Here is a 16,655-nt window from a genome sequence, read left to right on the forward strand (position 1 = left end):
ATCCTATTTCCTGTCAGTAAGATTAACCAGAGTGGTCTTAGGACTGGCATATTTAGGGGGAAATTTGCCAGAAGTCAACAATGTTGTAGAAGCAAAGAATGAATATTTTCGGGAGACAATTTCCATAGGTTTCATGTCTTATTGTGCATTATGATAGGAGCAGCTCTCCCTAGATAAGACAGGTTTATTTACAATGAAGATAGTGTCTTTTTTTGGGACATATCCGAGCATGTTTACTTAGAAGCCCATCATAAAAGACACATATTCCCTAAGCCAGGGGTTTCTTAGCTGTCATATGAGCCTGTTTCATGTATAGCATCCGCCTGAGTGGCTCCACATAGCCCTGTGAGACATGAGGTCAAGAGGAACCAACATTAACTTGAGGCTCATGCTGCCTGCTGCACTATGAGTATTAAAGTCCTCTTTCTCGCTAAAGGAGTATAGTGCTTACTGCCAGTACCCATGAAATTGATGCAAGCTCACACAAGTTAGCTTGTAAGTAGGGTAAAATCTCAGATGCCTTGTAGTTCTTGACGATATTATATAACAGCCCCAAGAGGTAAGAGAGCCTGAAAAATGTAGTTTTCCAACTGGAAGTATTGGTCTCTCAAATAAACTTGGCATTTTGTTGGCAAATCTGAAAGGAAGGAAGGTTATTTTGCAGGCAAGTACCTGTTTGTGCTGATGAATCAGCTACTTTGGCCCAATGGCTGTCCTGTTTCCATACTTCCTATGATAACCAAATCTTCCAAACTGACATACAGTATTTTTTCCTTGAATGATACTAATACGTTAAAGATCTGCAGGCTTGATGTCATTGTCTCTCTTTAATAACGATGATTCTATGTATTTCTTTTGTAATTTAAAAAAAAAATTACAGTTTGTCAGAAATTAATCTTATCCTTATTTCTACAGCATCGAAATACTCTTAATGGTTGAAAGCAAGGACTACGTATGAGACTATCATTGTTTGAATTCAGGCTTCTCGACTTATTTGCAAGTTACCTGATGTTCTTTTCATTTGCAAAAATCATCATCATCATCACCATCGCCGTCATTATCTACCGCAGCAGGCTGCTGGGCAGCTATGAGGCTTAAATGAGATGATACATGCAAGGCACTTGGAATAGACCCTGGGTATAATAAATGCTCTCTGTAAGATTAGCCCTATTAATTATATTCTTGGGTAATAGTTCATTAAATTTCAGCTCAGATACTACCTTAGTTGTGTTTTGTGAGCAAGTTACTCAGTTTTTCCCCCCTGTGTGATAATAGTATTACCAACTTCATAGAGCTTTTGAGATTACATGAGCTAATGTAAAATACTTAAGTTTAGGGCCTGGCCAATTAAACACTCAGAGATAATATTTTTAATATTTTTCTTGCTGGAATACTTGTTCACACTTTCTGTTTGAGTGACTGTCTCTCATACACTGTGAAAGTTAGCTAGGATTTTGAGGCAACATTCAAGGTTAAAGTCCACCCGTAAAGCCTTCTTTGATCACTGCTACCAAAAATTCAACACCTTCTTCATTACACATCATTTGCATTCACTTTGCACCATTCACGAGACTTAACACACTATTTTCTCGATTAAAAGGGTCATAAATATTTTACCTCTTTTGTTAATTGTAAGCTTCTTAAAGGCTAAGACTACATTCTGTAAAACTTTTTATCTCATATTTTGCATTGCACTAAGCAAGTGAGCAATGAATAGTTCTTAAATGACACAGTTTTTAAAAAGCTCAACACTTCCTAAACTCTTCCAAGCCTTTTAAAAATGTCTTGAATCAATCCATTCAAATAAAGTTTCCACATTTTTTTTTTCCGGTTTCATCCATTTACTTAGAATCAAAGACTTGAATTTTCTTTGTTAAGGAATTTAAAGTAGCCTTTTATACTGTGCCCTTAATCATAATTAACTGCTTCTGAAAAAAGTGTTTCTCTAATTAACTGGATATAGAAGCCTATTCTTTTTTTTCTTATTTTTCAAGTATATTTTTATAAGCAAAATACATCTTCAATAACATTTGGCTCCAGTAGGCTGACTTATTTCATCCACAGATGATGCTTAATCCATTCCTTAATGAAAGCAATTCCTGATAACCAAGATAAAAGTCAAGTATAATTCCAATGTTTGAACTTAAAATGATGACATTGATGAATGGATATGTAAATACATGTAGCCCTCTTCAAGGTAGAAGGTATTTGGATAGCTTGATGTTTATTTTGGACTCTAGCCCAGTTCTTTACCAGCAAGATTTATTGTGATTATCAAAGTGAAATTTTCTTTTATTAAACAAGAGTATTACTGGAAATAATTTTAAGGATACAAGCAGGGTGATTTTTCATGAATTATTAAATTAAAAAGTAAGTCAAAAGCAAGTGTATCATCAGAGTAAAAGAAAATACTTTTTTTTTTTTTAGTATTATTATTTCTAAAACAAACCTGCTTCTAACAGAGGACTCAGTCATACATTGCATTTATAGCCATCTTATTTACTCAAAGGAAAATAGTGGAAAAGAGAATAAGGGACTTCAAATGTATGTAAACGATTCTCTATGACTATGAATTTAGTGTACATTTTCAAAAACATTTACCTTATCAGTAATAAAAATGTCTTCTCTTATAAGAATTTCCTAACTGTAATCCATGTAAGGACTTGGAAACAAGATGGCAAGGGATTTTCTTTCCTCATGGATATTTATAATGAGAGAGTAAAAATCTCATTTTAATGTTGTAAAAAACTTTCATCAGAAATCACTTTCCTGTTCTTTATATTCTTCAACTATTCTGACAGGACTAACTAAAAAATGTCCCCCACTCCCCGTGCCAAGAAAGATTCACAGTTTAAAAATTAATTATTTCAAGTTATGCTTGAACGGAGATCATAAGAACACCATTTGAAAGGTCATAAAAATAATAGATAACCTGACTGGAAAAAAACTGACAAAGGCATACTCAACATATTGTTTCCAGAGGTAGAGTTTACTGTGTCCACTAAGGAATCCTGTCAGGGAATTTCAAACTTGTGTCCCATCTTTCCTTTTACTGATGAGCCAATTATGTTTTATTTTCTTTTTGTTTATTTTACTCATTTCAGTTTTGGTCTTTGTTCTGTGATCCCTAAATAATATGAACTAAGCAACAAAAATAAGGATTTCCGTCCTGGAGACAAGTCTGCTTCTAGAGAGTGCCATAGACTTCTGGCTGAAATCTACCCGTCAAGTTTAATTCTGCTCTGGCTGCCAAAACCCCATGAGACCTTTGAATATTTAGGGCTAAATGTAACTGCCACTTGCTCTTCCTCCACAGGAGCTTTATTTGATGCTTTCCAGATTTCTGCCATCCTGTTTGTGCACATTTCTATTGATGCCACTTTCTGGCTTGCTCTTGTTTAACTTCTCCAATATCGTTGACAATTCTGGGTAGATGATGACAAGAAGACCATTATTTTTAAGTGTTTATTTATTTATTTGCTAAGAAAAAATAAGTTGCGCTATAGACGGTGAAATCGTCTTGATTTTTTAACATAAAAAAATAAAAACTAGATCCATCCATACTGAATGGAAGACAATCTTCCGAGACTCTTCTTTAAGGCAAATCTCTAAAGAAACAGGATTCAAACATATATTCTTCGTGAAGACCTGCTAGCTTTATCTCATTTGATTATATCCATCTCTATTCCCCCTAATGACAAAAATTGGAGAGAAACTACATTTGAACATCCTTGGGTTCAGTCAGTTAGAAAACATTCATTCAGGAAAAAAAATATAGCTATCATTTTTACTTACTTTTCTTAGTGTAACACAAGTAAAAATACTGAGACAAAGTATCTTCTCCTTGAATTGCAGGAAATTTAGTGCAAATGCTTTGTTTCATCTTGGGAGGTTCTATAAATTGTCTTTATACCACTGGGCATTTTGTGGAATTTCATATTGTAGACAATATGCCATGAGAACTATAAAGCAATATAGTCTCAGTGACTCCAAAGAGTGTAAGCATGTAAGCAAGATGTGTCAGATTTTGGATTTTTTGGAACCTAGAAATATAAACAGGCATTTATTTTCAATGTTCCAGGATCTGTCCAAAATGGTGTTTTATTATTACATAAAGATATAAATGTTTTTTGTAAAGGGAGAAAGACATTATTGTCTTTATGACTTCTCATTATTTGAAAAATCAAGATATATTAGAGTTAGATTGCGTTTAGAAACATTTACAAACTGAGCATTAGGAAGAGGTATTTTTTAATTTGACTTCAAAGTGATTTAATATAAATGACTGAACTGAAAGCCTTAAGAAAACTTTTTGTTCTTCCTGCTAGATTTTTTAAGATTATGACAGAACAACAACAACAACAACAACAAAACAGATAACAATGGATAAGTTCCTTGAAGTTTTTCAAGATTTAATTAAGTTGCTTGCCATGCAAATACCAGCATACAAAACTCATGCAAATCCCAATCACTTACCGTATTCACTATCATAGAATATGATGAATTTCTGCCAGGCATATTCTGTGACCACTCTCAGGATAACGTCATTTAAGTAGACAGGTGGGCGAACAGAGAGAGTGTAGTCATCATTCCTGTTGCTCCGGGTGAGTCCACAGCCACTCCTCGGGGTCCCAGCTGTTGAGCGCTGTATGAAGAGGTGGGGGATATGCATGGCATCTGCCAGAGACTGGAGGGAACCTGCCGATGTGCAGCCAATGGAGCTGACCAGGGCCAAGATGCCTTGATTCATAAGTTCACAGGCTGTAAGAAATCACAGTAATGTTTAAATGTCTCTGGGTTTCATATAACTTCCCTTTGGGAATAACTGTGAATAAAATTTATGGACTTATTACACAACTATGGATTTTTTTTTTTTTTTTTTTTTTAGTGAACAGGTCCATGAAGAAATCCTCAAATTAAAAAGTGCTATTGGGATTCAGCTAACAAACTGCCCTTATTAGCTATTTGACCTTGTACAAATTATTTAGCTTTTCCTGGTCTCAGTTTTGTCATCTGTAAAGGGGGCAAAATAGCATGAATCTTGCAGGATTATTGCTAGGATTGGAGAAAATTCAATGCCTGCTATTTGCCTTTCACATAATAGGCACTCAAATTAGTGACAGCTATACTTTTATAATTATCAATGTATAATTCAGGGAAAAGATAATTCCTCACTGAGTAAATAATACAAGGTTTTCAAAAAGCTGATAATATGTAAATTGGTGAATGAGTGAAAAAGAATATGAAAGGCCTACATATGGAATTTCTGGCCACAGAAAAGAGCTATTCTGGTACCTAAAGCTTTGATAGCACTTTGTCTCTCATTACACTGGAAAAGTGAAAATGTTTTTGTTCTTTTCCTTGACAGTCAGAAAACTCCTGGTCAAATCAAATACTAAGTTTCAGCAATTATTTCATTCACTAAATTTCATTCTGGTTTCTAGCTGTACAATTTCTAATCTCTACTATATGATTTATGATCTCTTTTAATTTCATTTTAACTACACTGTGTATGCATATACGCTTACTTCAAAAATATTTAAAACTGGATCAAATATAAATTATAAGCACATATAAAGACACAGCATATAAAGCAAAAAAAGTTAATAACTCTTAACTTCTTGTTTTTAAGTAATCTCTACATCCAACGTGGAGCACGAACTCATGATCACGAGACCAAGAATCATGTGTTCTACTAACCAAGCCAGCCAGGTGCCCAATTTTTTCTTTTGTTTTTCTTTTCTTTTCTTTTTTTTTTTTTTTTAGCTTTAAAAATTTTTTATTTAAATTTTAATTTTTATATATTTATTTTTAAAGTAAGGCTCTATGCCCAATGTGGGGCTTGAACTAACAACCCTGAGAATAAGGGTCAGATGCTTTACTGACTGAGCCAGCCAGGAACCCCTTAATAACTTGTAACTCATTTAATAAGTCTTACTAAGAGTTAAGAGATCTGAGAGATCTTATATGTTAGTCTTTAAGAGCAAGAGATTAGAAATAAAATCAAAAGTAAATTCAGGAGGAATCGAGGTAAAATAAATTCCATTTGAGAAGGTCAGTAATTATAATTGGTCTAGGTATTATTCTAGATTTTAGACATTCTAGGTATATTCTCAATACTTACACATTATTATAATCTGTTTTACAGAGTGTTTGAAACATAGATGATAAGTACCTCTATGGAATTAATTGTCCAGTTAATGAAGGCTGACAAAGTGTAAGTTTAGAAATACTATACTAATGACATGCACATAAACACCAAATACATTTAATTATGATTAATTTTAAGCCAATCAGCACATACAAAATAAATTAATAATTAGCAGGGACATTATTTTCAAGCATAAGACAGGTAATATAATTTCAAATAAGTCTGAAAGATAGCATCAGGGATGAATGTTTCTTAGACCATAACAGATTGAGATTGAAGTTTCAGTAAAAATGATAGAACCTACTCACGTTTGTGAATTCAACATTTATAAAAGCTATATGAATTTATAGTTACGCTTCCAATGGATTTAGGCATAAACATTGGTCAGAAGTTTGTTTCATTATTATAGGAAATAAGGCCACTATTGATTGATCTATCACAAAAGTTATAAAGTTACATATTACAGAAGTTGAGATAAAAAATTCAGTTTAAGCATTACATTTGTCAAATATGAAAATTGTCTCTTTTAATCTTCATTATTTAGAAATAAAGCTTTGAAGTCATATATAAATCATTATTTAGCATATAAATTTGTTTTAGTATATACTCTGTGATTTCCTTAAACCAACTATGTTACTTCCTATTAACCTCTGTTAGTAACAACACAAACTAATCAAGTATTAGAAACAGTTGTTATTATTATACATGCAAATGTGTTATTTTCAGATTATTTATCATTTGGTATTATCCATCCTACTACACATATAAGCAAGAATAACTAAAAATTCCCTATAAAATAAAAACCGGAATCATCAGAATTTGCAATAAAAGCCACACAAGGGACGCCTGGGTGACTCAGTCAGTTAAGTGGCCAGGTTGGGCTCAGATCATGACCTCACAGTTCATGAGTTCAAGTCTTGTGTCGGGCTCTGAGCTATCAGAGCAGTCTCTGAGCCTGCTTCAGAGTCCATGTCTCCCTCTCTCTCTGCCCCTCCCCTGTTCACCCTCTGTCTCTCTCTCTCTCAAATAAATAAATTATATTTGAGAACAAAATCAGCTTTAACTGCTATGCCAATTATGACTGGTTGGTAAGCTGGCATCCTGGAACTCTATTTTGAGAAAGATTTTGAGACTTAGCAAGAAAGAGTACCAAAATCATTGCGTTAATTTTCTCAAGGAAGAGACTGGGAGAGCAGCAGCCTGGAAGTCTTAGACATGCATCCCACTTATAATATGAAACCCTCTATTGTTCACAGTTGTCAAGAAAGCATACACCACTCCCTTAAAAAAATATAAGTCCCAGGTCTCTAACTCAATGTCTAATATGCTTTTCACCATAGCAAGCAAATGATATTGGTACCCTTAAAATTTTGCTTGACAAAGGAAAGATAGACATAGATTTCCATAGGGAAAAGCTTAATTGGAGACTATCTACTGCCAACATTTGGCAAAAATAGGTTGATCCACTAAAGAGGGAAGGAACAGTCCACACATCTAAAAGAAACTGAAGCTGGTTGAGTCAAAACACAACCATGGTTGGGTACATAAGAGAATGGGCCTACAATGCAACCTATCAAGGCTATATTTGACATCCATTTTGTCAATATAAAATGTTGGTTGAATAAGACAGAATTTATTTGCTTTGGAGAGTGACCATTCATAGAGTCCTATATAAATGCTAGCATAAAAAATAAATTAAAATCCTTCCTTCCTCCTTCCTCCACCCCTCTTCCTTCCTTCCTTCCTTCCTTCCTTGTTTTAATAACTGGAATTAAAAACACTTTCACCCTTTCGGGTCACTCAGCAGTTATAAAAATGAAGTTCTCTGTATAAATGTATAAATTTAAGTTAAATGATATTCTTTTTTTTTTTTTTTAATTTTTTTTTTTCAACGTTTATTTATTTTTGGGACAGAGAGAGACAGAGCATGAACGGAGGAGGGGCAGAGAGAGAGGGAGACACAGAATCGGAAACAGGCTCCAGGCTCTGAGCCATCAGCCCAGAGCCCGACGCGGGGCTCGAACTCACGGACCGTGAGATCGTGACCTGGCTGAAGTCGGACGCTTAACCGACTGCGCCACCCAGGCGCCCCTAAATGATATTCTTTATGATATTCTAAATGATTTTTTTTTTTTATCTCTGAAACTAATCAGTTTGAGTCTTATTTTTCTTATTAAGTAAAATGGGATTAAAAGTAAAATCTATATAGGGCCTTGAAATCAGTTACCTCAAGGAGAACTCAGTGAAATATTTTTGGATAACACCATCTTTCTTTATTCCTTATGATGTATTTTCTAACTTATGTATATTGACCAAATTGCCTCAATTTATACTGGGGAATTTTATAACCTCTTCCAGTGATTTTAAATCACATAAGGACTTTAGCACACTCCATTCATATATTTATTCTTCAACACACATTTACCAACTTTAAACATGAGCCAGGACTTCTCTGGAGATAAGAGAATGCATAGGCAGATTCCATTCTCAAAGATCTCCCAGTCTATTCACCATAGTGTTTGTAAGATCTCCCCTGTGTCAGAATTCAAAGTGGAGATTTAAAAAAATACACATATCCACTCCTAGAAGTTCTACTTTATTCATTACAGGCTAATGTATTTGCATTATGATGTATCATCTCAGGAGTTCTGATGTGTAATCCTTTCTGTAAAACATGAGTCTGGTGGGTTGTAACTACTCTTTGATGTGATTGTTGGAGAACATCTAATATTTGTTGGTTTTCTTTTACCTTTTTCCCAATAACACTGCTGACAATATGACTGTAACTGGGGAGTGGAATTTTCCTATTTTTCTAATTCTGTTAATTTGCAAATGGGGGTGAAGTACAGCGAAAGAAGATACGTGCAGTTAATAAGAATCATTGTGCCCCAAAAGTGATCCGTATCTTCATTTTATTCCCAATAATAAACTAAGAAGTTTATTCTTAGAATGAATTTCATTCTTTCAAGTTCCTCCAGTTCAGATACAATGTACCATATTTCTACAATTTTAAAATGTATGTAGCTTCTATATTTTACCATTGTCTGAAGTCAGGGCATATTTTAAAGTTGATCAATACATTTAATATGATGGATTATTTTTCTTGAAAAAAATCACTAATCAATATTGAATTTTATAATTAGTGAACTCATAATTAACAAAATAAGGTAGGCTTCCATTGCAGATAAGAAAGATTTGATTGTTTCTACAAAAGCTGAATTTAATTTAACTTTTTTTCTTATTTAATTTATTAATGAATCACAAGTCCAGTATTGATAATTGCTTTCTCCTCAAATTTTTTTTTGTTTGCCAAAAGGCACATGACGTTTGCTTCCATACTTGTGAGAATATAGTAACACAAGGCACTTTCAGCCTATCCAGACATTTAGCATTCTTTGCAAACATGATTTTCAGCAATCATCCAGGAAATTTCAGTCTCTTAGATGTAAAAGAGAAAGGAATAATAATAATTTTGATACCATTCTTTTTTTTTTTTCTCTCTCTCTCTCTTTGGTTTTCGGATTAAGGCAACAATTCTGTATAGTTTCTATTCCAAATAGAAAGAATATATACATAAAATTTCAACAATGGTGAAAAAAGCTATTAAGAAGAACCTACAAAATATTGGGTGTACTCTCAATCCATCCCTAAATTGGTTCCACTAACAATGATGTGATAAAAATGATATAAATAATAACCAAACATTTCTTTATCTTTGTACAGTTGTTTGGAATTTATAAAATGTTTTCATTTGCATTTATTACTTTATCAGGATGTGGCTATATATGGATAAAATTTTTATTTTCATTCATGTGACATTAAATTGAAGCTCATTCTTGCATTTCCAATAAGTAGTTGCGACAGTCTTAGAACACAGATTTTATGATGCTTACAACTTTCCAATTACATATTTTCATAGTCTTCTATTTACGGAAATTTGGATTAGTCTCCTCTCTTTGTTTTTAAATTTTTAATGTTTATTTATTTTTGAGAGAGAGAGACAGAGACAGAGAGAGAGAGACAGAGCATGAGTGGGGGAGGGGCAGGGAGCAAGGGAGACACAGAATCTGAAGCAAGCTCCAGGCTCTGAGCTGTCAGCACAGAGCCTGATGTGGGGCTCAAACTCATGAACTGTGAGATCATGACCTAAGCTGAAATAGGGTGTTCAACCAACTGAGCCACCCAGCTGCCCCTAATCTCCTCCCTTTTAATGTTATTAACAATTCTGTAATGAACACGCTTATGTATGTACATATATATCTATATGTTACAAATATAAAATATACATACTATACTAGGCAAGCGCCAGATATTTTAGGATGCAAGGTAATCAAGAACAGGCCAATGGGAAAGACAGAACATATTCAAATGAACGTACAATGACGTACTGAGTAATTGCCAGGCCAAAAAAGGGACCTTATGCTGATAGCTCAAAAGCATTTTCCTAGACTGTGAGTTGGGAAAGCCTTTTATGCAGAAGTGAATCTGCAGTGGAAACCTGAAGGGTAATAAGCAGGAACTAATTAAGTGAAGGGAAGTTACCTTCATGAAAAAGTGTAAGAAAAATACTTCCAAAAAGAAGAAATATAATGTGCAAAGATTCCGTGGCAGAAAAACTATGGGATACTTGAGAAGAAGAAAGAAGGGCCAGGTAGCTGAAATGCAGAGACCATGCTAGCGAGTGGAGCAAGGTGAGGACAGAGGACAGGCAAGCAATGTGGACTCTGACTGGGTTGTTTGTCTTGTGTTTATTTGAAGGAGAGCTTTATGTATTTTCAGTATCAACCCTTCATCTGTTATTTATACAGTAAATAAGTGTCTTTATTCTTCTTGCTTTTTAAATTTATGCATAATTTATACAGCTCTTTATAAGTTTTAAAATTATTACATCAAATTTATCAGTCTTTTACTGCCAGAAATAGTTGGCTTCATACCATGTTTAAAAAGGCCTTCTTCTCACAGCCTACAGACTTATAAGATGATCAGTTCATCTAAAACGACATCTTCCTCATCCTCTACCCTGTAGCTGATCATCAGCTGATGAAAGATACAGCAATAACACTTTAAGAAGCCAGATAAGTGTAGAATATTATCTTCGGTTGATACAGGTAAAATTTGATCTTTATCTCCATAATCTCAGCTGCCAAGAGTGAGGATTAAACATTGTGAAGAGAGTGATAATCCATATCATACTGTATGTTTGTCTTCAGATTTTTTCCACCATTTTGTGGAAATTTTAGTTATTAAAATTATTATTCTTTTATAATATGGCACATCCTGGAATTAGAACTGATTATTTCAAGATAAGTAACAGAATATTTAATGTATTCCAGCAAAGTATATCTTATAAGAATAGGAATAAGATCATGGTAACAAGGTATGAAGAACTGTGTGTTTATGTTTGTGTAAGAGGAAGACAGAAAATGACAAAAAAATAATATCTTATATTGCTTTTGCAGTTATTGCCACTTTTCTAGAATATCAGAGCCAAAAATCAGAAGTCATCTTCAATTATTTCCCCTCTCTCATACCCCATACTCCTTCACATCAACTATGGTTGACCCATATTGTTAATTCTACCTCCTGTATATTTCTCAAAACTATTCTCTTCTTGAAATAGTCACTGTCCATCTTTGGTTCAATCTATATCACCACTAACTCAATTACTGAAACTGTCTCCAAGCTCCTATGATTTCACAGCCCCCAGCTTAAACTTCCCCCAATATTCTTCATTGTAAATAAGGATATCTATTTTTAAAACTTCTCATTATGTTATTTCTGTGCATTAAAGGCGATCAATGAAAAAACTGAGAAACTATTACAGAATGGTGGAACCAAAGAAAAATGACAGGTACATGCAATATGGGATCCCACATAAGATCCTGGAACAGAAAAAACAAACACACAACCATTGTTGATGAAAGCTGGTGAGTTTTGAATAAGGTCTGTAGTTCGGTTAATAATATTGTACTGATGTTAACTGAGTGTGCTCAATAACTGTACTATGGTTATGTAAGATGTTAATATTAGGAGAAGTGGGATGAGGAGTATAAGGAAACTGTTATTTTTACCATTGTTCTATAAATCTAAAACTACTCCAAAATTAAAAGTTGAAAACAGATAAAACTATTAATAACTTCCAACTTCTACTAGAAATAAGCCCAAACCCTCCACATGGCATACAAAATCCTTAATGTCCTAGCCCCAATCTACATTTTCCTCCCTACCTCCAACTCTTATCCCTTGCCCTCACATTTCCTGCCATTCCACACACTCCCCTACCACCATGCTATATATTATTTTTTCAGCAGCCTAGGCATTTATACAAAGTATTTATTTATTTTTTAAAATATAACTTATTGTCCAATTGTTTTCCATACAACACCCAGTGCTCATCCCAACAGGTGCCCTCCTCCATGCCCATCACCCACTTTCCCCCCTCACCCACACCCATCAACCCTCAGTTTGTTCTCAGTCCTTAAGAGTCTCTTATGGTTTAGCTCTCCCCCTCTCTGTAACTTTTTTTTTCCTTCCCTCTTCCCCATGGTCTTCTGTTAAGTTTCTCAAGATCCACATATGAGTGAAAACATATGGTATCTGTCTTTCTCTGTATGACTTATTTCACTTAGCATAATACCCTCCAGTTCCATCCATGTTGCTGCAAATGGCCAGATTTCATTCTTTCTCATTGCCAGGTAGTATTCCAAAATATTTATTTTTGACATCTTAAGAATACTGCCTCTTCTGACTTATGAGTGTGATATGTATCTTTATTTAACACAGTCTCTTTAAAATTTTCTAAGCAATGTTTTATAGTACTCAGTGAAATTAGATTTTGCACTTATTTTGTCATATTTATTGCTAAATATTTACATATCTATATTCTATTGTTAATGATATTTAATTTCCAATTTTTATTGCTACAATATAGAAAATACATCAGATCTTGAATATTGATTTTGTATTTGAAATCTTATTAAACATGCTTGCTAGTTCTAGTTTCCATTTTTGTAGATTCTAGAGGATGTTCTACATAAACAATCATATATTTTAAAAAAAATGGCAGTTGCACTTCTCCCTTTCCAATCTGTATGACTTTCCACACCTTATGGCACTGGCTAGTTTAGTGCAATGCTGGGCAGGCATGGTAAGAGCAGTCACCCTGCCTTTGACCCTGATCTTAGAGGGAAAACATTCAATCTTCGACAATTAGATATGACCTAATCTGTACATTTTTTTGGACCAAGTTCTTTATGAAGTCAAGAAAGTTCCCTTCTATTCCTAGTTCGCCTTGAGTTTTCGTCAGGGAGGGACAGTGGATTTATTGTCAAAAGTGTTCTGCATCTATTGAAATGGTCACACGGATTTTTTTTCTTGTTTTTTTCTCATGCCAAAAATTAATTAATTGATTTATAAATGCTAAACCATCCTAGCAAAGGTAAGGCTAGCTTCATTAGATAAGTTGGAATGTGCTCACATTTATTCAGTTTTCTGGAAGAGTTTGCATATAAATAGTGTTATTTCTCCCTTAAGTCTTTGGTAGAACTCACCAGTAAGACTTTTAGGGAGTGGAGTTTCAGTTGTGAGAAGATGTTTAACTATAAAATCAATTTTATAAATTGAAGCAGGGATATTTAGTGTATTTAAATTCTTTTCAGTGAACTTTGGTAGTTTGTATCTTCCAAGGAGTTTGCCTTTGCATCTAAATTGCCAAATTTATTGGTATACAGGTGTTCTTGAATATCCCTTGTAATTCTTTTAATATCTGTAGAATCTGTAATGATGTTGCCTCTCTCATGCTTGATACTGGTAATTTGTATCATCTCTTGTTCCTAATCAGTCTGGCTACAGGTTTATCAATTTTATTAACTTTCTCAAAGAAACAGCTCTTGGTTTCATTGACTTTTGTTATTGCTTTTTTGTTTCGTATTCCATTGATTTCGACTTTGCTCTTTGTAATTTCCTGTCTTCTGCTTAATTTAGGTTTAGTTCACTCTTTTTTTAAGGCAGAAGCTGTGATTATCAATGTTAGACCTTTATATTTTTTTCTAATATAAGCATTTAGTCCTATAAATTTCCCTTTATGTACTTTAGTAGTCTACTCTTTAAAAATTTTTTTAATGTTTTATTTCGTTTCTGAAAGAGAGAGAGAGAGAGAGAGAGAGAGAGAGACTGTGAGTGGGGGAGAGGCAGAGAGAGAGAGAGAGAGAGAGTGGGGGAGAGGCAGACAGAGAGAGAGAGAGAGAGAGAGAGAGAGAGAGAGAGAATCTGAAGCAGGCTCCAGGCTCTTAGCTGTGAGAACAGAACCCGATGCAGGGCTTGAACTCATGAACCATGAGATCATGACCTGAGCCCAAGCTGGCCGCATAACTGCCTGAGCTACCCAGGTGCTTTTCATTTATGTTATTCACCTTTTCAACAGGTATATTTAACCATATTTTTCTAGTTTTTGTTTGATAGTTCCAACATTGGGATATAGTTCAGTCTATTTTTATCACATTGAGGTAAATATGACATATTGGGACATTTCTCTTCCAAACAGGCTGTTAGTGTGTGGGTGAGTGAATCCAGTCAGGAGTTGATCTGGATATGCATTTTGTTGTTGTTGTTGTTGTCATCACTATGTGCAAGGAACAATGAGCTTCACATTCTTCTAGCAGCAGGTTGCTAATACTTTGTATTTAGAATGGGGCCTGTGTAGTCAGATTTTCTTCAGTGTTCCTGCTCCTCCTTTAGCTTTCATCCGCTCCTTCCCAGACATACCACAGTGGAAATCCCTGTGTGTCCCGGACCCAGGCCCCAGGGTAGACTGCTAGGTTACTCAACAGTAGGTCTTTGTGGGTCTGGGCCAACCTCGGCCTCCATCTCAGGCAGACCTTGTGTGCATGGGTCTTGCCCAATGTTGCTGCCCCTCATGTCTATGATAGCTCAACACTACCTTTTATCTTTTTCATGGTGGGTCAGGAGAGAGTTTTCTGCTTCCCTGAATGAGCACACCTCTGCTTGATATCTGTAAAAGATCCTGGACCCAAGATGTTTGTTGATAGAGGGGTAGAGGCTTCTGTTTTGACCTATTCACCAGCAGCAATGGCTCTTAGCAAGCACCCCATTGGTAAGAGGGTTTTTTTGCCCTTTCCTCAGCACCTTAAGATTTTTACTTTGTACATGATAAAGGCTGGCTATGTGGGTGAGGTATTGTGCCTGGTCCCCTATAGCCAGGCAGCTAGCCTGCAGCACTCCTACACCACTGAGGGGAACTCTATCTGATATCATGCTGACCCCAATGTTCTTATGAGCACTCAATGGAGGTCCATGGCAATAGCTCACAAATGAGTATGAATTCCCCCTTGTGTCTGGGATCCCCAGCTATTCTAAACAAGCACAGTAACTCACACTTGGCCCTTATAACTTCATAAAAAAATCTAAGTGATTCCCTCCAGTCTGTGTGGAGGGTAGTAAACTCTTTCTCCTGTATTTTGTGAAAGGCCAGAGTGTTTCTGTGTTTTGCTTGTCATTGAAGGAACTCCCCTCAAACTTTGGTTTCCTTGTTTACTTTGAGAAATGATGTGGCATGAAAAAAATCATGATTTTGATGATTGTTTAGCTTCCCTCCCCTCATCTTTAGGGTGGAACAACGTTCTTTGCACCTTTTCACATCTCAAGCAGAGCTGGATGTCCAGCCACTCCTTGATCATTCCTATAACATTCTGTAAGTGCCAACCACATTGTAATTAACTGTTTACATGCCAGACTTCTGGATTAAACACTGTCTTCTCCAGTGCTCTGTTTCTGAACATCACCATGAATAATTTTATTTAGTTTCCTAATATTTTATTTCTTGGCAGCAATGTCATTTGGGCATATACATAAGAAGAGAAATCACTCTTCATGGGAACTTTTTTACCATGCTGATAGACCCTCTATAAGCTCCTGCCTGGCCATAATTCTGCTGTAAACTATCACCCTCAGCCTTGCTCAGTTTACTTTAGCCATATTGGTCTTGTTTTTCCATGCAGCCTCTTTTCTCTGTATTTCTTCTGCCTGGGTGTTTTTAACCCATATATCCCTTCATCCCATTCCGTCACGCAAGGTTTCAGCTCTTGTAGACTCTCTCTCCAACAGCATCTCTGCTACTTCTTATCTCATGACCTACTTATCTTTTCTTCCAAATTTATCATTCTCTGACTATACTTTATGTATCTGTTTGTTTCTATAATTTTAGTCTTTCTTCCCTACTAAAATACAAACAACATCAGAGCAGGAATTTTGTCTGTTTCATTCAATGCTTTATACCCAAAACAGAACAGAGACTGGTCTATTGCAGGCATTCAATGAATATACACTGAATAAGTGGATAATTGAATAAACATTGTAGCCGCAGTCTATCTCCAAAGCAGGACATGGTATAACATAGCTTAGGTGCACTACAAATGGTCTTTTGGCCTTAGTAGTTCACTTTAACATTGCTCAAAGTGTGCTTGTTTCACAGAAACCATTTACTCCT

General features: G+C 35.1%; 1 protein-coding gene across 3 annotated transcripts in view; it reads right to left on the minus strand.

Moving 5' to 3' along the window:
- GRID2 (glutamate ionotropic receptor delta type subunit 2) overlaps positions 1 to 16,655 on the minus strand; it is a 1,475,947-nt gene that overhangs the window by 706,595 nt on the left and 752,697 nt on the right. For all 3 annotated transcript variants that reach the window (XM_045472791.1, XM_045472773.1, XM_045472783.1), the window contains exon 3: positions 4,477 to 4,761. In XM_045472791.1, coding sequence (XP_045328747.1) covers positions 4,477 to 4,761 — 285 coding nt within the window. The remainder of the gene's footprint in view (positions 1 to 4,476; positions 4,762 to 16,655) is intronic.

The sequence above is a fragment of the Leopardus geoffroyi genome, chromosome B1 (assembly GCF_018350155.1).
Source record: "Leopardus geoffroyi isolate Oge1 chromosome B1, O.geoffroyi_Oge1_pat1.0, whole genome shotgun sequence".
Classification (NCBI taxonomy): domain Eukaryota; kingdom Metazoa; phylum Chordata; class Mammalia; order Carnivora; family Felidae; genus Leopardus; species Leopardus geoffroyi.